General features: G+C 46.4%; 1 protein-coding gene across 2 annotated transcripts in view; it reads left to right on the forward strand.

Moving 5' to 3' along the window:
- Positions 1-26850, forward strand: part of SPON1 (spondin 1) — a 744565-nt gene that overhangs the window by 685159 nt on the left and 32556 nt on the right. For both annotated transcript variants that reach the window (XM_073576349.1, XM_073576350.1), the window contains 3 exons: positions 3852-4034; positions 10653-10823; positions 20246-20413. In XM_073576349.1, the coding sequence (XP_073432450.1) occupies positions 3852-4034; positions 10653-10823; positions 20246-20413 (522 nt within the window). The remainder of the gene's footprint in view (positions 1-3851; positions 4035-10652; positions 10824-20245; positions 20414-26850) is intronic.

A 26850-nucleotide genomic window follows, 5' to 3' on the forward strand; every position in this document is an offset into this window, starting at 1 on the left:
TTCTTTGGTCGCTGGTCTCCCGCTGGCCAGCACGCATCGCTATGTGTGACAGCAGGAGACCAGCAATCAGGTGTAAAAAATAATAAAAAAAATAAAAAATATAGTTATTCTCACCTTCCGACATCCTGTTCAGCCATCCTGCCTCTCTCCACGCTCCGGTCCCAGTGATCCTTTGCACGAATGACCGCTAGACTTTGTTATCCCTCGAGACCGTGACATCTCGCGGTCATTCGTGCAAGGATCACTGGGACCGGAGCGTGGAGAAAGGCAGGATGGCTGAACAGGACGTCGGAAGGTGAGAATAACTTTATTTTTTATCTTGATTCTATTTTTTACAGCGATGGCAAGCGATGCCGGGTGCTCGGCATCGCTGTGCTGATCGCTGGTGAAGCTGTCTGTGTGACAGCTCACCAGCGATCACATAGCGACTTACTAGTGATCCTGACACCTTGATATCGGTGTCAGGATCGCTGCTAAGTTGCTTAGTGTGACGGGGCATTTAAGGACCTTCCATCTACCTCTAACTTTGTCATTTGTGCCAACGTGCACCATGACCACTGGATCCTCACCAGCCCCTCCCAGTAATCTGTCAACCCGATCAGCGATGTGTCGGACTCGAGTGCCAGGTAGGCAGCACACCGTTCGACGATTCCTGTCTTTGTGACAGATTGCCCTATCTGTTCCCCTAATAATTGAGTTTCCCACTACCAGAACCTGTGCTAGACAAAACAATTTAAACAGATTTTATTATCTAATAATACTGCGCGTAGCTGTATACATAAGTTAAAATGTGCCAGGCATGCAGTAAGGGATGGGGAAATGAACATGTTGCTGATGGTGCACTCAGAGGCTGTGGTCTAGGTTAAATTGTCCCTGCTGCAGGGGCACAACAAACACACTCATCCAGGAGACATAGCTTCCTGTCCCACTTTTCAGGGGGGCAAAAGACACCACTGTTGAAGCCAGAACAGTGCGAGCAGGTTGTGTGTTGAATGGCAAATATTGCTTCTAGTCTGTTTTCTAGCACCACCCTTTCTTCCACATGGTCCAGTCTCACTAGCCGAGAGACTGAACCACATAATCCTCAACCTAATCCTCCTTCCTCCAACCATGCCAAATCTCAGGAGACAATTTACCCCATACTAGTACTCTCCGAAGTACTCTATATCTTCCCATTTATGGCTTCTTCTGGTCTGTCACCATGCAAATTTCAAGAGTGACATGAGGAGATTGTGTGTGGTGATGGCCAAATATTTGGGCAGCCATGTTAGTAGAAGATGACTGTGGTTAACAGCAATTACTATCGAAAGAGGTGGATGATGATGAGACACAGTTCCAACAAGTCATGTTAAGAGAACAAGTCAGGAGCAGGACCAAAGTGAGGAAGTAGAAGATGAGACGGTGGATGATGAAGTCTCTGACCAAACCTAGCAAGGTTACACAGTGCACAGTGAGCACACCATTGCAGGAGGGGAGGATCTGCAGCAACACTACAGACAGGAAGAGGTAGTGGGGCTGACAGAGGGAGAAGGAGGTCAATTGCTCCCTGGAGCACCCACACATGGCCAGTACCCAGGCCAGTGTTAGGTGGTCCCCAATATGGCACTCTTTTACAGAAAGTTTGGAATACAAGAGAATAGTCATTTGCAACCGGAGTCGTACCAAGCTCAGCAGAGGCCTGTCATTACAAGTCTTACCCCACCAGCATGCTCAGGCTCATGTCATTCTAGCACCCAGTGGGCTGATTGCTTGGGTCCACAATCAATATCTGTGGTTGACACCACTGCGTGCTTGCCAATGCCCTACCTATATCATGTTTGAGAGAACGTTGGCTGCTGGGCTTGACAAAAAATCCAAGGCGGGGCAGGCAAGCTCAGGCCATTCTTCCATTTTTGAAAACCAAAATGTAAAAGGGGCCAAAATCCCTCTGATGACATTGATATTGAGCTCGAGATACTCCTGCACCATCCTTTCCAGTTGTTCACAACGTGTCAGACTTCTACTCTATTCTGTTCTTGGATGAACTGGTACAAATGTGTAAAACAGCTCACATTAATTGCTTATGCCACTTACACTGCTGCTGCTAATGTTTTTGCATTGATGACTTGATGTTCCCATGGTTGGAAGTCTATAGCTGCGATGCATACTGTGTGCCTCAAAACTGTCCTGGTGAAAATCACTCTTACGATTCTCTAGAAGCATGTTTCTATACTCCAGCATGCGCACGTACCTTTCCTGGGGGAAAGCATCTGGCAAAACTTACTCTTGTACCATGGATCTAACAGAGTGGCAACCCACTATAAAACACTATTTTTACTCCTAAGAATACGGGCATCATGTTGCAGATAGTGCAGCAAGAAGGTGCTCATGTGTCGGCCGCTACCATGTGGTCCAAGTCTATGGTGTGCTGGTGTTGGGGTAACACTCATGCTTGTTTCCTCCATCCCCTTCCGCCAACCACGGACAACAGCAAGGGACTCATTACCCTCTTCATCTCCTGACTATTGACCTCTTCCTCCTCATCCTCAGCTACTGCAAATTCAGTAACAGTTTGTCTGGTACCATGAGCCCCTCTCGATAGCTGTATTCCACCCTCCCATGGCACCAGCCTGTTTGATGTCAGTCTGGAACTTAGAGATATTGTTATCCCTTCCGCATCCTCCTCTGCTTCCATCTCTTCCTCTAGAGCCACCACCTCCTCCCACAGGGTATTCCAAATGTTCTCCAGCATGTAGATCACCTGAATAAAGTAGTCATGCTGATGGGGGTATTGTCAGCGCTAACCATGTTAGTAGCCATTTCGAAATTGTGCAGAAGGGTCCTTCATCTGTGCCCACTCCACAAGCATGATTTGCACAACGTCCATTCCACATTAGCCCAGGCTATGGAAATGGACATACTGCACCAGGGCTCATACTGCTGCCACAGTCACTGCAACATGTGCAGAGTGGAATTTCACCATGTTAGCATATCGCATATCAAATGGTTAACCAGTAGGCCGAAAGACCTCTGCAGTGATGCAAGTCGATGGTCTGCGGGGTGCGTATAACATAAGTGCGATGTTAAGGTGGAGGAAGAGGAGGAGAGGCCACTTGCCATCCACTGGAGCACATGCTCTTTCTGTCCCTCATCTAAACAGCGCAGATAAGGGCGTCAAGCAGGCTCGCTGCCTCAACTACACTTCCATAAAAATATTTCCTGGATCTGTACATTCCTTAATCAAGAATCTACAAAAACAGTCCATACACTCATCATCTCCCACATTGACTACTGCAACCTCCTGCTTTGTGGCCTCCTTTCTAACAGTCTCGCACCCCTCCAATCTATCCTAAACTCTGCTGTCCGATTAATCTACTTATGACCCTCTGTTCCCCGGCCACTCAACTCAGTTAATCCCATCACTGGCTTCCCCATTACTCAGAGAGACAACTTCAATACCCTAATGCTGGCATACAAAGCCATCCATAATCTGTCTCCTTCATACACCTATGACGTAGTCTCCCAGTTCTTACCTGCACACAACCTCTGTCAAAATACTGCGCAATTGTACTATTTCTATTTCTATACTAGAACAATACTAGGACTGCAATACAATAGCTAATCAGCAGCCAGTCAACAAATGACAGCCATTGAACAATAATTTAGTGACAATAAGAGACAACAGTCATTCTCACATGAATTCCAGCTTATGTCCCTGGGCCCACTGAAATAATATGTCTGGATAATTCAGATTAAATGCGATGTTGCCACAATCAGGTATTGCCAAACTTTGTTATCGCAAAAAATGAAGCTTTTCTATTATATTCAAAAGTTAAAGTCATCTGAATGATTGTTCTGTTATTGTCTTTTAGATGACACCCCGGAGACTTGTATCTATTCCAACTGGTCTCCCTGGTCTGCTTGTAGCTCTGCCACCTGTGAGAAAGGCAAAAGAATGAGACAACGTATGCTGAAAGCACAGCTGGATCTCAGTGTGCCATGTCCAGACACACAGGACTTTGAACCCTGTATGGGTCCAGGATGCAGTGATGATGGTAATTTGGAAGTCAAATAAACACAAAAGGTTAAAGGGGTAGACCCGTGAGGTGTCTTCAACCATTTTATTGCTACATTTAATGCCATTACATTAAGATGAAGGGTTTTTTGTAGACATCATATCATATATTGAGACGTATATGAAGATTTCATTGGTCGATTACATATTTCTCGTATCCTGGCCCTTCATTTTCAATAGTGAATGAGGTCTATTCTTTTTGTTTCTGCACAGGCTCCATGATTTCCCTAACAAACTGCAAGAATTTGGTGCCAAAAACCTTATAATTAACAGACTATGCTATAAGTTTTTAAAAAGTAGTATTATTTTAGCTATTATCTAAATTAAAAATAAACTACCTTATTGTCATATGTTATGACTCATTTGTGATTGCAAGTTCTATGATAAATCTGTCAAAACATTTTTGCTATTAAGGCTACGCTCACACGTAGCGGAACTCTCACGGAAATTACCGCGAGAATTCCGAATTCCATTCCGCGGGAAAATCGCATTTTAAATTCCCGCGATTTTCCCGCGGAAAAACTAGCATTTTGCAAGCGTTATTAGCTTGCAGAATTGCTAGCGTTTTCCAAGCGATCTGTAGCATCGCTTGGAGAACTGATTGACAGGTTGGTCACACTCGTCAAACATAGTGTTTCACGAGTGTGACCAACTTTTTACTAATGAGGCTGCCTATGCGGCATCAATAGTAAAAGATAGGATGTAAAAAAATAATAATTAAAAAAAAATATATTGTTATTCTTACCTTCCGGCGTCCCGCGCAGCCTTCCCGCCTCTCTCCACGCTCCCGGTCCTAGTAATCCTTTGCGAGAATTACCGCGATGACGTCCGTTCTCGTGGGATCGCGACGTCTCGCAGTCATTCGCGATGACGTCGCGCGACTGACCGCAAGACTTCGCGATCCCGCGAGAACGGACGTCATCGCTCGCAAAGGATTACTGGGACCGGGAGCGTGGAGAGAGGCGGGAAGGCTGCGCGGGATGTCGGAAGGGGCTATGTGGAAGGACTTTAGATATTGTTTGGTCTGGTCTTCAGCATTGTTTATATTTTTGAATCAGGAGGTGTACAGGATAAGAAAAACAGGACTGATTCCTTCCAAAACGTTCATGCTCACAAATTGCCCTTGATATTGCAATTAACACAAATTCTCAACAATGGAACTGACCAACAATCCCAAAAACATATGAACAGGCTGTTTTGTAAGAAATCAGCCATGTTTTCTAGTATTGCTGAACTTTTTGGTCTTTTTAGCTAGATATTCTTTAGATATAAAGACATGCACAGGACACCACAGTTTACAATTACAAAGGTTTTGTCACGAGGCAGTAGTCGGGAAACAGGGGACAAGGAACCTGGACCCCTGAACTGCCCCTCAGGCTAAGGGGGTACCCTGACTTTCCTTAACTTGGGAGTACACTTGATGGTAGTGAGGCCCAAGTCACCAACCTGTCCCTATCTCCTGTTTAGCCCTGAGCTAAACCCCAAACCCCCTCACCAGGAGGTGAGACAGGGAAAAAAGTGAACTGCACAAATAAAACAAAAGAAAAGATAAGACAGACACCTCGGGGTTAATTCAGCTAAAAAACAAAACTTAGCTTTATCTGCTGCAATGCTTCGCACAGCAGAGTTAGGCACCAGAACAAGGTATTAGCTGAAGCTCCCCTGCACTCAGCCAGCTCCTGACTCCTGCTTGGTTGGTCTCCAAAGAGGAAGAGTATCACCAACAGTTAGCTGAGCACCAGGTGACCTTTTAAAGGAAGGTGGGAGTGGCCACCACCTGCGTCAGCAAAACTGACCAGCCATGCAATTACACCAGCGGCCACCGGGGGAAAAACAGATATTAACCCCCGATGGCCTGAAAGGAAAAAAGGTTTAATATGCAAAGCAAAACCTGCCACAGATCCAAAAATGGATCGTGACAGGTTTTGGGCTCTATCAGACAACATATCCTATGGTGACTTCACAAAAAATGTTTTACTTCATATGAGAAAATCAGAACTATAAATTATACCTGATAATTTGGAACCTAGTGTAACAACCCTGCTGGCATCACTGCATGGCCTCCCATCCCCCGCAGACCAACTTACTGCTTCAAGCCATGCTGTGAATTCGGTCTGTTGCCAGCCCTGTTCCTCTGCTCTCCTGTATGCTTCCAAGCTATGTGTGTATAGGGTGGCGGCGCCAGAACTCTCTGGTTCTTATGCAGTCAGGGTGCACCTGTGTAATCTGTCCTGGACCAATCACCTAGTGCCCTTGACTATTTAGTTCCGCCACATCCACTAACCCTGGCCTGTGCAATGTCTAAACTCAGCTCCTTGCTGCTGAGCTAGCCAGGCCCTGTCCTATGTCTTGCCTTCTCTGAAGGCTCTTATTGCGTATTCCTGTGTCTTGGTACCTTGCCTAGTACTTCTCTGTCCGGCTGCCAGGAGACAGAATATCCTGGTCCTTGTGTCTTTGTCCCTGTATCTCTGTCTGAACTCAGTCTTACCTCTGTCTATCAGTCTCCTTGTCTTTTGCTTCCTTCTCTGCTGTGTCTTTCCTTGTGTCCTCCCTATCTGAGGCTCTGCACCCTTGCAGCTCTGCCTGCTCTGCTCTCTTGCAGCTCTGCCTGTTATGCTCTCTTGCAGGTCTGCCTGCTCTGCTCCCTTGCAGCTCTGCCTGCTCGGCCCCCTTGCAGCTCTGCCTGCTTGGCTCCCTTGCCGCTCTGCCTGCTCGGCTCCCTTGCCGCTCTGCCTGCTCGGCTCCCTTGCAGCTCTGCCTGCTCAGCTCCCTTTCCGCTCTGCCTGTTTGTCTCCCTAGCCGCTCTGCCTCCTCGGCTCCCTAGCTGCTCTTCCTGCTCGGCTCCCTTGCAGCCCAGCCTACTCCGCACTCCTGCGGTTCCGCCTACTCCACACTCCTGCGGATCAGTTCCTAACCTGTTCCAACATACTCCACTTCTTCCTGCCTAAACCTATACCTGCCCCTGCTGTGTGAACAGGCCCCTACCTGTTCCTTTCCGAGCCTTGCCTGCCTGTCCTGTGTCTCCGAGCCGTGCACACCTGTCCTATGTTTCCAAGCCGTGCCTGCTTGCCCTGTGTCTCCAAGCCGTGTCTGCTAGCCCTGTGTCTCCAAGCCGTGCCTGCCTGCCAGTGTACCAAGCCGTGCCTGCTTGCCCTGTGTCTCAGCCGTGCCTGCTTGCCCAGTGTCTCAGCCTAGCTGTTAGTCACACCTGTCCAAGTGACTTGTCCCCGAGTGGGATCAGCAGCCACAGCCAGACACCACCCTGGAGTGGCACCCGACAGCTACCTGCCGCACGAGCCTGACCTCACCATCAGAGGCTCCAGTGTTGACCAAGGTAGCTGTCGTAGTCACGCCCCTTCCAGGGTAGTCTGGTTTGTGGCACAGTGGGGCCACAACCCCCCAGCTCACGCCATTCAGCCAAGGCGCGAGCGTGACAGTTTGCACAGGCCATGGTCCCCGCTGAGTCCCATGTCCTTCCGCTCGAAGAGCATGGTGAACTTTCTCCCTGCCAGTATGAGCATCCGGAAGAATTTGTTCCGCCTTGCGTGGTTCCAATTGTTGAGACTTCTGAACCACTCATTGTCTCCAGGGCTATGTATGAGCAACTTCTGGCCTATGAGGAGCACAACCCAGATGACCCGCCTAGGTTCTATGGGAACCCTACTGAGTGTCAAGGGTTCCTAAAAAAGTGCCTGCGCTACATCCTGCAGAATGCAGCTTGTTACCCCTCGGACCGGGTCAAGGTGGGATACATCATGTCCTTCCTAGCTGGTGATGCCTTGATGTGGATCTGTCCCCTTTGGGAAGCAGGGGATCCTATCGTCATGAGCCTGGGGGCCTTCCTGGTGGCCTTCCATAAAGTGTTCGACATGCCTCGTCCAGATGCTCCTGAAAAGTCTTCCCCTCCAAGCTTGCAGAGGAACCTGTGGGTGAATCGGCTCAACCGCCTGTGACCGTCCCTGACACTTCTTTTCCACAGCCTGCCAAGTCGGCCTCCCGTGTAAGATCCAAGAGGTCTAAGAAAAAGCGGCTGGCAAGCTTGCAGCAGCAATCTGGTCTGGTGAAGGAACATCCTGACGGTCTCTGTCCTGTGAAGCCAATGACTGTTTCTCTGCCTTCAGGGAGCTTTGGTGTGTATAAACCGCCAGCCATACGGAGTCAGTATGTGGTCTCTGTCATACAGCTCCCAAAGCCGACATAGGCGTTGTCTCGAGGTGGCCGAGCCCTATTGGAGAACAGTCTGGTCCTACAAGGACAACTACAGCTCTGGGTTGGAGCTTTTACATGAAGAAGTTCATCTTCCACGTGTTGACTGGTATGCCCATGGGTCATTCTGAACCAGAGATCCTTGTGCCCGTTTATGTCTGGAGACCCAGCAGGGCACCACACTTGAAACAACCAAGTGACAAGAAGTGTCTGGTTCCCTTGCGTCGCATTCAGTCAGCAAGGTCATCTTCTTCTCTTCTTCACCTGGTTTGCTAGTCGCCGAGTCAAGGTGTGAGGATGCCTCGGAAGAGGGGGAGGTGGTCTCAGTCTCCTCACACATCCCCAGCGACTATACCAGTGTTCTGCTCCCAAGAGCACCCCTGCCTCTTGATTGTCTTCCCCAGGATAAAGGGTTGAAGATGGATCCAGAGTGTATGCCTTCAGCTCCCCTGTGGCCTAGGGGTGAAGGTCCCAAGACAGAGCTTCACTCATCCTCTAACCAGGAAGTTGTGGTCCAGTTTTTTCAGGGTAACAGGCTGAAATGGCTCCCTGTATGTATGCCTCCAGCTTCCATGTGGCAGGTGGATGAAGTGGTTGGAACATTGGCCTACGTATCTCCGTTTCTCACCCTCCTGGAGGAGGTCAAATTTTCTTTTGATAACGGGCTGAAATTGGACTTAGTGAAGGTGTCTTCAGTTTCCAGCTGGCCGGCTGATGTAGGGATCAAGTCTGAAGCTTCCAGGTCCCTATTTTCTGACAATCAGGAGGAAGAAGTCCTTGTACCCTCTGTGTTGGAAGCTGTTGGCCACCAAGAAACTTGGCACTCGGTGATTCCGGATGGCACGCCTACTTCACCTCACCAGAAGGATGCCCTGTCAGCCTGGACTGTGTGTGGTCCTGTACTCCTTCTTCTGGTCATTCTGGCAGGCTTGAGGAAGAGGGGCCGTAAAGGGGGGGTACTGTAACAACCCTGCTGGCATCACTGCATGGCCTCCCATCCCCCGCACACCATCTTACTGCTTCAAGCCATGCTGTGAATTCTGTCTGTTGCCAGCCCTGTGCCTCTCCTCTCCTGTATGCTTCCAAGCTATGTGTGTATAGGGAGGCAGCGCCAGAACTCTCTGGTTTTATGCAGTCAGGGTGCACCTGTGTAATCTGTCCTGGACCAGTCACCTAGCGCCCTTGACTATTTAGTTCCACCACATCCACTAACCCTGGCCTGTACAATATCTAAACTCAGCTCCTTGCTGCTGAGCTAGCCAGGCCCTGTCCTATGTCTTGCCTTCTCTGAAGGCTCTTATTGCGTATTCCTGTGTCTTGGTACCTTGCCTAGTACTTCTCTGTCCGCCTGCCAGGAGGCAGAATATCCTGGTCCTTGTGTCTTTGTCCCTGTGTCTCTGTCTGAACTCAGTCTTACCTCTGTCTATCAGTCTCCTTCTCTTTGGCTTACTTCTCTGCTGTGTCTTTCCTTGTGTCCTCCCTATCTGAGGCTCTGCACCCTTGCAGCTCTGCCTGCTCTGCTTTCTTGCAGCTCTGCCTGTTCTGCTCTCTTGCAGCTCTGCCTGTTCTGCTCTCTTGCCGCTCTGCCTGCTCAGCTCCCTTGCCGCTCTGCCTGCTCGGCTCCCTTGCCGCTCTGCCTGCTCGGCTCCCTTGCCACTTTGCCTGCTCGGCTCCCTTGCCGCTCTGCCTGCTCGGCTCCCTTGCCGCTCTGCCTGCTCGGCTCCCTTGCAGCCCAGCCTACTCCGCACTCCTGCGGCTCCGCCTACTCTGCACTCCTGCAGCTCAGTTCCTAACCTGTTCCAACATACTCCACTTCTTCCTGCCTAAACCTATACCTGCCCCTGCTGTGTGAACAGGCCCCTACCTGTTCCTTTCCAAGCCATGCCCACCTGTCCTGTGTCTCCGAGCCGTGCCTGCTTGCCCTGTGTCTCCAAGCCGTGCCTGCTTGCCCTGTGTCTCAGCCGTGCCTGCTTGCCCAGTGTCTCAGCCTGCTTGTTAGTCACACCTGTCCAAGTGACTTGTCCCCGAGTGGGATCAGCAGCCACAGCCAGACACCACCCTGGAGTGGCACCCGACAGCTACCTGCCGCACGAGCCTGACCTCACCATCAGAGGCTCCAGTGTTGACCGAGGTAGCTGTCGTAGTCACGCCCCTTCCAGGGTAGTCTGGTTTGTGGCACAGTGGGGCCACAACCCCCCAGCTCGCGCCATTCAGCCAAGGCGCGAGCGTGACACCTAGTTAAAGGTTTTAAATTGGAATCCAACATCTCATAGTTTTGATTTTTGGTATTGTTGATTTACGATCCATACAGCACCTGACAGGAGCTGTCCCCTGATTACTATAGAGTTTTCTAGGTTTGCCATGATCTTCAGTTTCTTTTTTCTTTATTCAGATGCATCCACATGTATGATGTCAGAGTGGATCATGTGGTCCCCTTGTAGTGTCACCTGTGGAATGGGAATGAGATCAAGGGAACGATATGTAAAGCAATTTCCAGAAGATGGATCTATGTGTAAAGTCCCTACAGAAGAGACAGAGAAATGTATAGTCAATGAGGAATGTGGTAAGTCAAACTTTGATTTATTTGCTGTTCTAAAGTTTTTATTTCTGGAATTATAATCAAGGAATCTATGATGAGAAACTAATTGTATGCCATTGTGACTTATTCCAATGAAAATGTTGCAATGAAAATGTTTACCTTTACCATACTTTTTAATTTTCTTAATTTTCTTTATTTTTTTTAATTTTCTGCACAGATATGTTCTACACTAAAAGATGTGTAGCTTGAAAAATCCATTAAATTACTCTTCTAGTTTACATGCATTACAATCCAGAGCTGCTTTCATATTTCTGCTGATTATTATTTGAAACAGTCAAAAATCCTATTGCCACACATAGATAAGCAAATATATTTGAGTGGAACTGAATTGTATTTGAATTTAAAAAAAATGTAATTACCATTTTATGAGCTAAAAAGTCTATCAAAAGATTAAAAAAATAAGAGAAAAAAACATCTCACCATTCAGCTCTCTGGCCCCCTTGCTCTACCACATCACCCGACTGGTCCTCAAAGCATCAAAACAGCTCACATTAAATTTGCAGAGAACAGTTTCACTGCAGATCAAATTTCTTGGGGAAATCCATGTGCACAGGCAAATTCCAATTATGCCCGATCCACTCATCTCTACAGTACTAATGACCTTTGGAGCTGTTATTAATAGCCTGGGAGCCTATGGGGATATTGTCCTTTTTCCCATATTATTAACATTAACCCCAGTCGTCAGCCTTCCCTCTGCTGGTTATGAAAATTTTGTGTGAGCCCACACCATTATTTTTATTTAATTCTTAATTTTACACAGGAAATACACTGGTGTTGAATACAACACAAATCATTGTGGCCTGGTCGCAGTAAAATCTGGGTGACCATGCAACAATGATGAGAGATGCCTTCAGTAGCTGGCGCCTTGGATCAGCACGAACAGTACCGCTTTTTCCCAGGCGCTGGTACGTGTCACCCTGATGACACAAGACGTGTGTGTAGCATGCATTTTGTCCGTTGTCTGCATAAAAAACTGAAATGTCTGCAAGTTTTTATCACGGACACACGATCCATGTGAAAAATCTGACATGTGCGCGCCACCATGGAAAACAATGGGTGTGTGTATGTTCAGATTTGCGGTCCTGAAAAAATTGGACTGCATACTGACATAAAAAACAGACGTGTGAAGGGGGCCTCGAAGTGTGCAGATTTATTAAGCAACTTTTTTCTTCAGATAAAATAGTTCAAAAAATTTTATAATTGACTTTAAAAAGTCAAAAATTACTACAAGTATTACAAAGGGATACAGCACTCTTGAAATTGCTAAGATATTGGAGCGTGATCATAGAACAATCAAAAGTTTTTGGGCAAATAGTCAACAATGTAAAAAAAGTGTAGAATAAAAAAGATGCACTATAACTGCCAAAGATTTGAAAAGAATCAAATGTGAAGTAGCCAAGAAGCGATTGTGGCCCAGAAGTACAAGGTGTTCAGTGCTCAGAGACTTGGAAGAGGTGAGGAAGGCTGAAATCAGACCACCACAGAACATGACTGGGCCAAGGAATATCCGAAGATATGTCAGAAATGTATTTTTATGCATTTTTAGTTGTTTGGTTATTATTCTCATTTCAACAAATGAAAATAAACCACTTAGATGGAAAAAAATGTTTTTCATTCCATTGTATAATAATTCTGCACAAATAAATATTCTCCTAACAAAGACAAAATCTCACTTTTACCTTCTTAAATATTCAGGTTTCGAGTTCATGAACCTTGTGGAATGACCGACAGCACCGTCCTTGTTCAATAGCTGGTTTCACACTAGCGTTCGATCGCGCAGCGCATCGTGCGCTATCGGGCGCACACGCAATGTTCCCCTATGTTTAACATGGTGATCGCAGGGTCTTGCAAATGTACACGCTCTTCAGCGTTTAGCGTGCACTGCGCATTTTACAGGTGTGCGCCCAGATGCGCCGTACGCTACATGTTGCATTTTTTTTACGGCGACATCGTGAAAAAAATAGCGCGCGCACGTGTGCGCTCGGTGTGCGCACAATTAGCATTACAGTCTATGTGGTTGCTGACGAGCGCTTGGCACCGCGCACATCAGCGCCTTGTGCGCGCGCACGATTTGAGTAAACAATGTCTAGACACTGGTATAGAACTCCCCCTAAACAAGCAACATTGTTTTGGAGGAGTGTAAATAAAAGAAGGTGTCTTCAGGGTCAGACAATTACTCTACAGACAGCCTTGCAGAGAGCAGACAAGAGTCTACAAGTGTGGATTCAAGCTTCAGGAGCCAAAATGTGAGTATTCTTCAACATAATGTCTGTGTGTCCTGTACAATTTTATAATGTACTAATGTATTTTTTTGTTTCTTTTCAGCATGTCTTCTTCTGGCTCAATGTATTCGCCAACCCGGCAAGAACTGGCCCAAGCTGATCGTGAGGTGAGAATCTTGCTGCCTTTTGGTACGTATAGCTGCCTCTAGAAATGTGTTTTAATTTTTTCTTTCTTTACAGACATCGGACACGGGCACTGAAGAAGAAGTGCGGGAGCGGTCTGAGCGGGAGTGTTCTGAGCGGGAGCAGTCTGAGCGGGAGCAGCGAAGTCAAGTCATGGCCAGGAGACGCAATGTGAGTGTGTATATATATATATTTTTTTTTTTTCTGTCTTTATTTATCTTGCTTCTTTTCTGTTTCTTTTTGTATCTTTTCCAAAATTCTAAACATTCTATATTTTTTTTTCTAGGTTCCACAATGGGATGACGAAGCCTACATCGACAACGAGCACCTTATCCGCCTTGTTGAGGAGCGTATCCCGTTGTGGGACAGCCGTGACCAGCAGTACAAAGACACAGTGGTGACCCGGCAGCTCTGGAATGAGGTGGCCGCAGCGATGATGGATGTCTGGGACAGCGCCTCTGCAGCTTCAAAAAGGGCATTCAGTAAGTATAAAGATGCTCTGATTCTGCATTGATTTATGGTCCTGATGGTGCTGGTGTTTTTTTGGCAAGATATGTTCTTGCTTGAAAAGCACCAATGCCTTGTGGAAAACTGTGATTGAGTTTGGTCTTCAACTGCTGCATTGATTTATGGTCCTGATGGTGCTGGTGTTTTTTTGGCAAGATATACTCTTGCATTTAAAACAACAATGCCTTGTGAAAAACTGTGATTGCTTTCTCAACTGCTGTCTTGATCCTGTTTTCACTCTTGCTCCTGATGATACTGTTGTTTTCGCTGATACATATACTGTATTCTAGCAGGAAACATAACAGTGTCCTCAGTATCAACAGTGACTGCATTGTGTCTAGAATTTTATTTGTGCTGCAGCATTGACTGTTTGCAAAGTTCTATCCGGTGTGTGTGCTGATAATTAAGTTGCCTTAAAGGGAATCTGTCACCCCTTTTTTGAGATATCATATAATGATATCATTCAATTGTGTGTCACATAAGGATTCTCTTAGTACTTTTACTTCCCCCTGACCCCGCACCTTTCATGCATAAATACTTTTTTATATCGGTTCAGATGTATGTAAACTGCCGCTGTCCGGTCCTCTGGGCGGGGCTTATTCACCTGCTCCCCCCTCCCTGTCTTGCTCTACGCATTTCTTCTTGTGTAGAGCAAGACAGGGAGGGAGCAGTTGAATAAGCCCCGCCCATCGGACCGGACCATGGCAGTTTACATACATCTGAACCGATATAAAAAAAAGGTATTTATGCATGAAAGGTGCGGGGTCAGTGGGAAGTAAAAGTACTAAGAGAATCCTTATGTGACACACAATTGAATGATATCATTATATGATATTTCAAAAAAGGGGTGACAGATTCCCTTTAAGTGCATTTTCTAATTTTTTTTTTTCTTTTCTTCCCCAACAGTGAACAAAATCCGCACACGTTGGCGCTCGATGAAGGACCGCTTCAACACTGATGTTCGTGCTGAGGGACAGGTTCGGAGTGGTTCTGCGGCAAGGCGCAGAAGAAAGTACCGCTATCATCGCGAGTTGGCTTTCCTGAGACCGGTCCTTGCCAGCAGAGCGTAAGTTTTTTTATTTGGTTTGTTATTACTATGTGCTTTTCTATTCCACAGGTGATGCTTCTTGTAAATGCATGATACTCATGTTTTCCCTTTCTTTCCACAGCACTTGGAGCAGCACCCTGCAACCTGTCCTGGGAGCGGTTCTTCATCGATCGACCTCGGACCCATCCCAGCCATCCGACAGCCAGGAAGCATCTTGCAGGTCAGCAACACAGACAGCTGGTGACCAGGAAGCTGGTCCATCAGGTGTTCCCCTGTCCCAGGTCTCTGTCACTGTTTATGCGGGCACTACCCGCCAGCGGCAGAGGGCCTTGGGCAGGAATGTCATGCCCGAGTTCATGCACTGGAGCGAGGCCTTTAAGGCCAGCCTCAAGGCACTGGCCGCCAGAACGGAAAGCGTTTTTTCCCTGATGGAACGTGGTTTTAACCACATGGAACACCGATTCCAATCTGTTGACCAGCGCCTTGACCGTCTGGAGGCCGACCTCAACAGACCAGCGCACCATTTTTTCAGTAAAATTGAACAGGGCATGGCGGAACACCTTAGTCCTGAGCAACAGCTGAGTGTGTTACAGGCCTGCAACACTGCTTACTTGCAGGCTATGCAGCAGAATCGGTATGTTCAGCAGTCAGTGGTGTCATTTCCAACAGTTCCATCGCTTTACCACACTACCGACTTCTGCTTTATACCACTGCACGGCCACCTGCATTCCCAGCGAAGCCGGACATCACTACATCACCTCAAGTCTGAGTGCTGCTGGACACTCCTCCGCCACCCTCACTATGGCAAGCGCTGCTCCTGTATGGAGCACCACCACCGCCACAGCACCACCAGCTTGGAGCCAAACCACTACAGAACCTGCTTGGGCCACCGACACCACCAGTCAACACCAACGGAGCACCGCCAGCACTCCGCAGCAACAGAGCACCGCCAGCACTCCACAGCAACAGAGCACCGTCAGCACTCCTCAGCAAAGGAGCACCACCAGCACTCCGCAGCAACAGAGCACCGCCAGCACTCCTCAGCAAAGGAGCACCGCCAGCACTCCGCAGCAACAGAGCACCACCACCACTCCTCAGCAAAGGAGCACCGCCAGCACTCCACAGCAACAGAGCACCACCACCACTCATCAGCAAAGGAGCACCGCCAGCACTCCGCAGCAACAGAGCACCACCACCACTCCTCAGCAAAGGAGCACAGCCAGCACTCCGCAGCAACAGAGCACCACCACAACTCATCAGCAAAGGAGCACCGCCAGCACTCTGCAGCAAAGGAGCACCGCCACAACTCTCAGCAAAGGAGCACCACCACCACTCCTCATGTCAACATAACCGCCACCAATTCTCCTCCTCTGAATCCCCCAAGAACTTTGGATGAGATCCCAGACAGGCAGCCTCCTGCTCAGAGCACCGACCCAAATTCCTCTCCTAGGAGCACCGCCACTTCTAGCAGCACCGCCACCACAGAGCAGCAAAGGGGTGATCTGCATTACCTATTTTACAGGGCAACGCCACAGTCCACCGTCACCAGGCGGTCAACAAAAGTAAGGCGGTCACAGGCTGCAAGTCGGTCCGGGCAGGATATTCCTGCGCCAAAGAAGAAGAAAAAAAAAACTTTGTTTGTCCATCCACCGTCTCCTCCTAATGTGTCTCAAGCTGGCTCAATGTCCATTCCAGTGCTCCCTTCCCCCAGTACTTTTGTCGCCCCTTCTCCTAGAACCCCTTCCTCTACCTCCAGTCGTTCCTCGCCTCTCCACACACCCAAAGTCTCCCAATCTTCCCCCAAACGTCATTCCTAATAAATTTTTTTTTGGTTCTTTTTTTGTTACAAAATAAATGTGCACTTGTGCTTTCAAAAAATTTGGAATGGTTACTGTGTCTATCGCCGACTACACACACTGCGCCGTACACACACTGCGCCGTACACTTAGCGTTTTTGCAACAACATATATCTTCATTACTGTTTCTTGTGTGAGCCTTGTTTCTTGTGTCAGTCTTGGAGATATGTGTGATGTCAACAAACCAAATCGACATGACTTGCCTTTTCAAAAACAGTCTCTACATTCTAGTAATATTGCACATACTCGATCCAGCAGTGTTCCCCAACTCCAGTCCTCAAGGTCCACCAAAAGATCATGTTTTATGGAATCCTCTTTTCTTTGGGCTCTTGTGAAACAGTTATCAACAGAGCTATGGATTTCATTACAACATGATCTGGTGGTGGACCTTGTGGATTGGAGTTGGGGAACCCTGCTGGATCCAGTCTGTCTGTGCAATATTACTAGAATGTCGACACTGCTGTGAAAAAGACAAGTCATGTAAATTGGTTTCGTTGACAAAACATATCTACAAGACTGACACAAGAAACGTCAGTAATCGAGATATCTGGTGTATTTCACACACTGAATTGAGCAGGGTTTCCCAACTACAGTATTCAAAGAAAACCAACATAGCATGTTTTTAGTAATTAAATTTGAGTTAAAAAAAATTTTAAAAAAAGTAAACATGATATGTTGGTTGACATTTAGGACTACATTTTGAAAACCATGGCTATAGAGGATGGTGTTGAGTGCAAGGCATATCTATTGTTCTCATTTAACTATTAGACAAAAAGGCAAGGAACTATAGATATACCTTGTAAATAACCACATATTCTATATAGTCACCTACTCTGGAGTATTAGTGAAATCATGATGCACAAAACACAGCATCATAAATTCACTGATACACCTGGCTACTTGCTAATGGTATAGGGAGTGTAAAAACAGAGAATGCACTCAGTACAGGTATCAAAACAGTTTTTTTTATTAACATACAAAGAACATGTAATAAAAATTTTTTAAACCATTTGCTCTTGCCATTCCACCCATCCTACATCTGAGTTGAAGTATGCCGCAAATTGGTCCCTCATTTGGCCAACTTCAACGGATGACCTGAGAGGGTGCTGTGTAAATTCAGGCAATGGATTAGGATCAACATCATCAAGATCAAAGTTCGGGTGCTCTCGAGAAAGTACAAAGTTATGTAGAACAACACAGGCCTTGACCAACTCATCCACGGTTTCCAGTTTCAGATTTATAGCTGTGCCAAGAATGCGCCATCTAGATACAAGGATACCAAATGCACACTCTACTGTTCTCCTGGCCCTGGTGAGCCTGTAATTGAAAACTCTTTGTTGTGGTCCAAGTCCCGGCTGGAGTAGGGTTCAAGCAGGTTTTGGCACATCTGGAACGCTTCATCACCAACCATTACAAATGGCTGTGGCGGACCTTCGGTGTTGGGAAGAGGCCGTGGCATGAGGAAATTGAAGTTGTTGCCATACAACCTCCTGCCCATGTCCGAGGTCTTAAAAGCCTTGGAGTCATTCCCACAGCCAAATGCCCCAGTGTCCACTGCAATAAACATACAGTCTGCATCCGCAATGGCCATCAGTACAGTATAAAAGTACTTTTTGTAGTTAAAGAACTCAGAGCCTGTTCTTTTGGGCTTGATAATCCGGATGTGTTTCCCATCCACCTCTCCCAAACAGTTAGGGAAATTGCAGATTGTCCAGAATCTTTTGGCGATTTCCAACCACTTTTCTGCGGTTGGCATGGGCATGAATTCGGGACAAGGAATGTTCCAGAGAGCTCGGCAGGTGTCCGCTACATATCCAGACAATGTGGAGATTCCAATCCGGTACTGGAAGTGCAGTGACGAGAGGTTCTCTCCAGTAGCCATGAATCTGTGACACAAAGAAAACAATAATTAATATTTGTGTATACATAATTTTTTTAACACGTTAAATTAAAAAAAAAAAAATTCTGCAGCCTTTGGTTCAATACATGCCATCCAAAAATTAACGCAGCTTGTAGTTACCGACATGGCAGAACTGTAATTATGCCAGATTTGGAAGAGTACATGTCACAAGCAAGAAAAATCAACAGGCATTGGTTTAGCAAAACTACGTACCTTAAGGCCTGTTTCACACTTCCGTTTTTTCAAATCCGTCAAAATCCGTTGCTTTCCGTAAAAAAACGGATCCGCCATTTTTTGCAGGATCCGTTTTTTTTTGTCCCATAGACTTCCATTACGGTTACCGCGGATCCGTCAAAAAAACGGATCCGTTTTTAAAAAAACGGATCCGTTTGCATCAGTTTCCGTCAAAAAAACGGAAACGGATCCGTTTGGCGGACACAAAAACGGAAGTGTGAAACAGGCCTAATGTGACCAGGAGCCGTTCCTCAGGAGTAATCGCACGCCGGAGCTGCGTGTCCTGTCTCCGGATGACTTCTTTGACCCGACCAAGCAAATAGTTAAAGGTTTCTTGGGTTATCCGGGTATAATCCGTAAATTTCTCCGGGTTTGCCTGTAGCTCACTGTAGAGGGTGTGGTATGCTCCACGGCTCTCCCGGAGTTCAATAATGGGATGTATCCACATACGCCGCTGCTGCCGTCTTCGCTGCCTCTCTCTCTCCCTCTGTTCATGGCAAGCAACAGCATAAGCCTGAGCCGTCCTCATGTCCAGATCCAAGTCAAAGTAAAAGCTCTTCCAGCGCAGATCCATGTTTCTCAAGTCAAATGCAAGCAAATGTGAAGAATTCAGGTGTAAACAGGGTCTATATAAAGAATTTCCATAAACACGCCCACTGGTGTCCCATTGGTGAAGTGTGTTGCAAGAATTTTTCAAGGATTTTTTCTCCTGTTTATTGCGCATAAAAAATGCAAACGCATGAAAAACACTTACAAACGCATAAAAACACTGCCAGTGTTTACCAGTGTTTACCAGTGTTTGTATGCGCTTTTGACATGCGTTTCATGTGCGCTCAAAACGCAGCACGAAAAAACGCTATTGTGAAAGTAGCCTAAAATTAATCATCAAAAATGCAAATTGCCTAATAATCATGCACAGTGTAGAGTGATGCACCATGAGTGGAATAACCGTACTGCTGCACATACATTAAATAGGAGTATACTCGGGACTACAGAACAGGAGAAGGACTGGGGTATTCTGGTTACAAGTAAGCTGAGCAGCAGCTGCAAAAGCAAACAAGATTTTAGGGTGTATAAAAAGAAAGAGAAAATCCCGCGATCACAACGTATTATTACCCCTTTATAAATCACTGTAGAGGCCACATCTAGAATATGGGATCCAGTAGGGCTTGACTAGCTTAAAAAAAGATGCCTCAGAGGACATCTCATTTATACTATATATAAATAGTGGGTATCTATGATCTAGTTCTAGACAATGTTTAAGTAGTCAAAGAAGGTTGAACTTAAAGGACTCATAGCTTTTTTATATTACATAGCTAAGAAATTTTCCTATAGGTAAATTGTTTTGATGGTAGTAATGTATTGTGCATTCTAACGTATCATAGATGTAAAAACCCAGGTTAACAATTATTTGTTTTATGTCATTTACTGTATAGAGCCAAGCAGCTGTATAGTAACAGAGTGGGGTGAGTGGGAGGAATGCAGTGCAACCTGTGGAATGGGCATGAAAAAGCGACATAGGATGACTAAGATGACACCAGCAGATGGGTCAATGTGCAAGACTGAGACTTCTGAAGTTGAAAAGTGTATGATGCCGGAGTGCCGTAAGTAATGTATTGCACCATATTAACACACTAAACCTATACAAAATCAAGTTGCTACCTACCTACTGTCTGTATAAACTGTCAAAGTGTTTGAGCCTGAAGAACCTATCATGGAAGATTCCATACAGGTAGACATTGCAGTTCCTATGGAGTTATGGGACAGAGCAGGGTTGACCCATCCCCCTTGTAACTTGTTCAGGCCTTCTAACAGGAAACAGGAAGGTCACAATTGGCCCAATGTCATGCAAAAAAACACTGAAGACAATCTTGGCAGACACCCCTTTGTCGTTGTCTAATTTAGACATCTGTTTATATTTGATTATTTTATACAAGAAATAATTTCCATCAGTATGGTGGATCCAATGTTCATACATTTTTGGTTTGCATTTTTATCAGCTGTGTTGCATTCATTTTTCTCATATGCAGAAAATAAGACATTTTCAGTTTTCTCCTTCTCATTAGACTGTAAAAAATGCACAGTATTCAGATGGCATCTGAGTGTTATATGTTATTTTTATGGACCTACCCACATGAATCAGTGAGTTTGAGTCAAAAACCAGCCAAAAAACTGACAAATATTGATCAGAAACAGTCAGTCTGTAAAATTAAAAATAGACATATGAGCATAACCCGTACATTATGATGGGTGAATGTTCTATATGTGAAAAACAAGAAGTAAAATGGAAGAGCTGGAAGAAGACAATAGCTTTAAAAAAAGAAGATTAATAGGCAGGGTTGATGTCATCTCCTCCCACCACATTGAGAAAAACACAAGAAGAATATGTACAACAAAAGCGGATGTCTGAATGAGGCCCTAGGCAATCAGAAAAGCAGCACAACACATTCTTGCTAAAATGCAGAAAGGAAAGCACATTTCCAACTTTGTATTGTGCTCTAATTAACTAAGTCAAAGCCTCCTTTAAATGTCCTCATGTTCATGTTAAGTCATTAGTGAGATACTCTGACGCCCTTCTCCCAGTAGGCTTTCTGAGCAGTCCTAATAATGATTCAGATCGTTGCCTGTTCTTTTGTAGCCTCTCTATAACTGGTGTAGTGATCTCAATATGATTTGTCACAACATTTTGCATAGTGCCCTTTACAACCACAGTGAATCATTCTTAATAGACTATGAAAAGATTCTAAAATGGCCCATTAACCTCGCATTGTACAGAGTCATGTATGATGCAAGTTGGCAGCATGATTCATTGAGAATATATCTATTTCCATGTATATGTGCATATAATATAATAATCGGACAGGACTTTGCCTTGTTCTGCGATATGTGGGGAAAAGTGGGGATGCATGAATGTTCGGACGACAGCCAGATCACTCCTAAAGAAATGTCTCCGCAGTCCATAGCGGACGAGTTTCCCATGTGTGTATGTATTGACGATAAGGGTGGGTTGCATCCCCTGAGGCCAACATCTCTGTGCTGGAGTTGTCCGATGGAAACTTTGAAACCACCCAACTCATGGACCTTACTCTTAAAGGGGCGTTTGGAAATGTGACACTGTTAAATGGAGTGCCTCAGAAGCCGGGAGCAGACAGTCGGTTCCCTCATTTTGCTATGAATGGGGATCTACTTTATAGAGTAACCAAGCCAAGGGGTGAGGTGGTATAACTAGTGTCAAAAACCTATACACGTAGATTGTTAGACATGACTCATTCCCATGTGCTAGGTTGTCACCTGGGAGCAGATAAGACCCAAGAGCGCATCCTCCAGAGATTCTACTGACCTGAGTGGTACAGATAAATTATAAGCTATTGTCGTTCCTGCCCCACATGCCAGCTAACATCCCCAGTGGCCAACTTCCTCATTCCTCTAGTACCATTGCCCATTATCGAGGTGCCATTCGAGCGCATAGTGATGAATGTTGTGGGGCCCCTGGTGAAGTCTGCAATATAATTATACTAGTGGTCCTGGTTTATGCTACCTGGTACTCGGAGGCGGTAGCCTTAAGAAATTCCTCCACAAAGTGAATGTCTCTGGAGTTGCTCCATATCTTCTCTTGAACTGACGAGATACTGATTAAGGGACCCCCTTCATGGCAAAGGTCATGAGGGAATTGTGCAAGGATGGCCGAGACTGGGACTGTCTGCTTCCCTATCTATTATTCTCCCTTAGGGAAGATCCCCAAGCTTCCACAGGCTTTTCCCCATTTGAACTTGTAAGCACCACACTGGAGTCCTGCTCTGACAGGCAGGCTCTCTGGCGTGTCTCTTCACTCACCCATGCTGCAGACAGTTCTTCCCTTCCCCATGCTCTTCATTCTTCCAGCCGGTCCTTTAGCCATGTTCTTAGGGCTTGCGCACGTGCACTCCCGCCTTCTTAATGGGTCAGCGCGTGCACTTGCTAGTTCCTCCCCAGCCAAAAGCTGTGGGACATTAGGTATTTATTTCTTCCTCCCCACTGGGAAGGTGGCTGAGCAACCTTCCTGTTTCAGTCTAAGTTGTGTTGTAACACCGGTGTGTTTGTACCTTGTTTTTCTGGCGTTACTCTTCATGTCTCTGCTTTAACTCTTTGCTCCTCTCCCCTTAATGAGCTGGAATGCTGTTGCCAGTTATCTGTGTGGATGCTGCTCAGTTCCCGGCTCCACTGCGTAGCCGTACATGCGTATGTGGTTCCGCTGTGCTGCATGACCAACCGCTTGTGCGGTCCCTGGCTGCCGCTGCGGAAAGCTATCCGTGGGTTGCAAGGTCCTCTGCACAGTGCATGACTTACCACTTGTGTTCAGGCTTGAAGCTCCTGGCAATTGTTCTTTGCCATACTGATTTGTGTCTGGCTGTGCTTAGGGTGTGTGCGGCCACACCTCCCTTGCTTTTATGAGGAATGGGTGTGTGCTAGAATTGCTGCTTCAGTCTATCACTGTGAGGCAGCTTCTATATAAAGTTTCCGTGCCCTGTGCGGTATTGCTAGAGCTTCGCCCTAAGTCTCTCAGTCTTTGCACAAAACAGAGAAAAAGCTACTGACCAAAAAAGACTGGGATCACCACAATATATATATACACAAAATAATTTTATTGAATATCAAACAGACCATGACATGATTAAAAACATTAAAAAGTCACTCCATGACTATTGGAGTGAACCAATGAGGTTAGTAATGTAGCCCTCTAAGACTCCCCTAATACATTTGTATAGTATGGGCAAAAGTTGATACCTGGTCACAACATTGATACAATAGTTAGGCAAATGTGATAATACCCTATCCATGCATGAAGATATAACCAAAATAAATCATGAACCAAAAGGTATCTAATATCCTGCAAGATAAAGAAATGCACTAATCCCCAGCCTACCCCCCTTATCAAAGAGGAGACATAATATGGAGGCAAATAAACAGGAAAGGTGTTTCTGAGCCCTGATTCAATGGTTCAGAAACCAGGTAGCCAAAAGTGCATACAATAAGCGCTGTGTGCATAGCTCTCATACCATACCACAAAATAAGGGGAGCCTGTGGATGATGCCCGACGCGTGTCGCTACCGCAAGGTAGCTTCGTCAGGGGCTGAAGAAACGGTCTGCGTGAAGTCATATAAATATATGTACGTTAATTAAATGATACTTAGCAGCTGTGGTAAATACCTGAACGGTCGCGTGGAGAGAGGTGGAACCAAGAACAAAGTTTCGGCCCGGGAGCGTTCTCGGGCGTCACTTCCGGCGGAAGAAGGTCAATGTAATGGCCAGAGTCGGCTAGTGCGCCTGCGCTGGAAAATCGCTATTGTGCATCAACAGACCCCGCACAAGGCGGAAGAAGGTCACACATTGAAAAATAAAGCAGAGCCGCACTATTACACATGCGTCCTCACATGGCTACGATTGTACAATGATTATTCGGATGAATTTTGCGCCGATTATCCAAGATTGTAAAAGGCACTTTTATAACGTACCGCTGTACCAAAAAATTATAAGTATCGCAAATATTATGGCTAGGTACATACAACAGTGTTATATAATAAATAAATAAAAAAGATATAAGCGCCAAATGTCAAATGCAGCCTGCATATATCATTTATCTCATAAGGACACAAAAATGTGTCAGTCAAAAGAAAGGTACAGAGATATTGAAAAAACTGTATAATGGACGCAGATCATCAAAGACTGCAAATGAGGCAGAAGGGAATATAGCATATAAACCACTTTGTTTTAGATGGACCCGCACCAAGGGCAATAAACCCAAGAAGAGGGTCCAAATGCATAAAATAATTTAAGCACGGTACTGCACGGTTATGCATGCGTCTCCACATAACCAAACAAGTGGCTGTACAGAAGTAGTTTTATGTCCATTATCAGAAAACAATAAATGATACCGATATACAAGGTCACCACTAGTTTGACAAACTATATGAAAGGCATTATTAGATGGTAGATATGAAAATATAATATACGCCAATTGTAAAGTACAGCCCACACACATAAGCTGAAGACACATAGTTGTGTCAAATTGTAGATAAGTATAGAAGTATCATGAAACCAAATAATATATATCGATTATCAATAGCTATGACTGCGGTCCACAGATAATATATGGACCATCTATAATAATAAATGCCCTAACCAGCTTCCGGTTGTAACAACTTCCGTCCAGTTGTAACCGGTGACGTCACCACACACACACACACACGCACATGTTAACCCTCAACACACCACACCGCCTCAACACACACTCCTCTCACCTTTCACCTCCACTCATGTCCACTCACTCTTTCACTCCACATACGTTCCTTTATCTCACTCCGTTTCTCATACTCACACCGTCATCGTCGCTGCCCCGACATCTTCCTCCGCCGCCGCGATCCAGGATCCAGACGTTCTCCAGGCCGCCGACATTTTCTTGCGGGACGCCATCTTGGATGTCGTGAAATCCCGCGAGATTCAAGATGGCGTCGCCGCAACAATATGTCGCTGGCGTGGACGACATCGGCATCCAAAAGGATGGCGTCGGCGAAATCTCGCGAGATTACGCCCACGCCATTTTGGATCCCGATGTCGCCCATGCCAGCGACATGTTGTTGCGGCGACGCCATCTTGAATATCGCGGGACTTCACGACATCCAAGATGGCGTCCCGCAAGAATATGTCGCTGACGTGGGCGACATCGGGATCCAAAATGGCGTCGGCGTAATCTCGCGAGATTTCGCCGACGCCATCTTTTTGGATCCCGATGTCGTCCATGCCAGCGACATGTTGTTGCGGCGACGCTATCTTGAATATCGCGGGATTTTACGAAATCCAAGATGGCGTCCCGCAAGAACATGTCGGCGGCCTGGAGAACGTCTGGATCCTGGATCGCGGCGGCGGAGGAAGATGTCGGGGCAGTGACGATGACGGTGTGAGTATGAGAAACGGAGTGAGAGAAAGGAACGTATGTGGAGTGAAAGAGTGAGTGGACATGAGTGGAGGTGAAAGGTGAGAGGAGTGTGTGTTGAGGCGGTGTGGTGTGTTGAGGGTTAACATGGCAAGAGGTGTTAACGACGTCGGCGAAATCTCGCGAGATTTCGCCGACGCCATCTTGCATTCGTGAAATCGCGTCATTTACCTCACGCCGACTTGCTGTGCGGACGCTTGGCATTGCCTGTACCACCATAACTACTGCTGCCTTGGTCCTATGCCTGTTTACTGCCGGTGTCTAATTACTGGACCAATTTGCCTGTACCGCCATAACTACTGCTGCCTTGCTCCTCTGCCGGTGTCTAATTACAGGACCAATTTGCCTATACCGCCATAACTACTGCCTTTGTCCTCTGCCGGTGTCTAATTACAGGGCCAATTTGCCTATACTGCCATAACTACTGCTGCCTTTGTCCTCTGCCAGTGTCTAATTACAGGGCCAATTTGCCTCTATCGCCATAACTACTGCTGCCTTGCTCCTCTGCCGGTGTCTAATTACAGGGCTAATTTGCCTCTATCACCATAACTACTGCTGCTTTGGTCATCTGCCTGTTTACTGCCGGTGTCTAATTACAAGGCCAATTTGCCTCTACCGCCATAACTATTGCTGCCTTGCTCCTCTGCCGGTGTCTAATTACAGGGCTAATTTGCCTCTACCGCCATAACTACTGCTGCCTTGCTCCTCTGCCAGTGTCTAATTACAGGGCTAATTTGCCTCTACCGCCATAACTACTGCTGCATTGCTCCTCTGCCGGTGTCTAATTACAGGGCCAATTTGCCTATACCGCCATAACTACTGCTGCCTTGCTCCTCTGCCGGTGTCTAATTACAGGGCTAATTTGTCTCTACCGCCATAACTACTGCTGCCTTGCTCCTCTGCCGGTGTCTAATTACAGGGCCAATTTGCCTCTACCGCCATAACTACTGCTGCCTTGCTCCTCTGCCGGTGTCTAATTTACAGGGCCAATTTGCCTCTACCGCCATAACTACTGCTGCCTTGCTCCTCTGCCGGTGTCTAATTACAGGATCAATTTGCCTCTACCGCCAT

This window comes from Dendrobates tinctorius, unplaced genomic scaffold, assembly GCF_039654945.1.
Source record: "Dendrobates tinctorius isolate UK_male_01 unplaced genomic scaffold, ASM3965494v1 ptg000048l, whole genome shotgun sequence".
Lineage (NCBI taxonomy): Eukaryota > Metazoa > Chordata > Amphibia > Anura > Dendrobatidae > Dendrobates > Dendrobates tinctorius.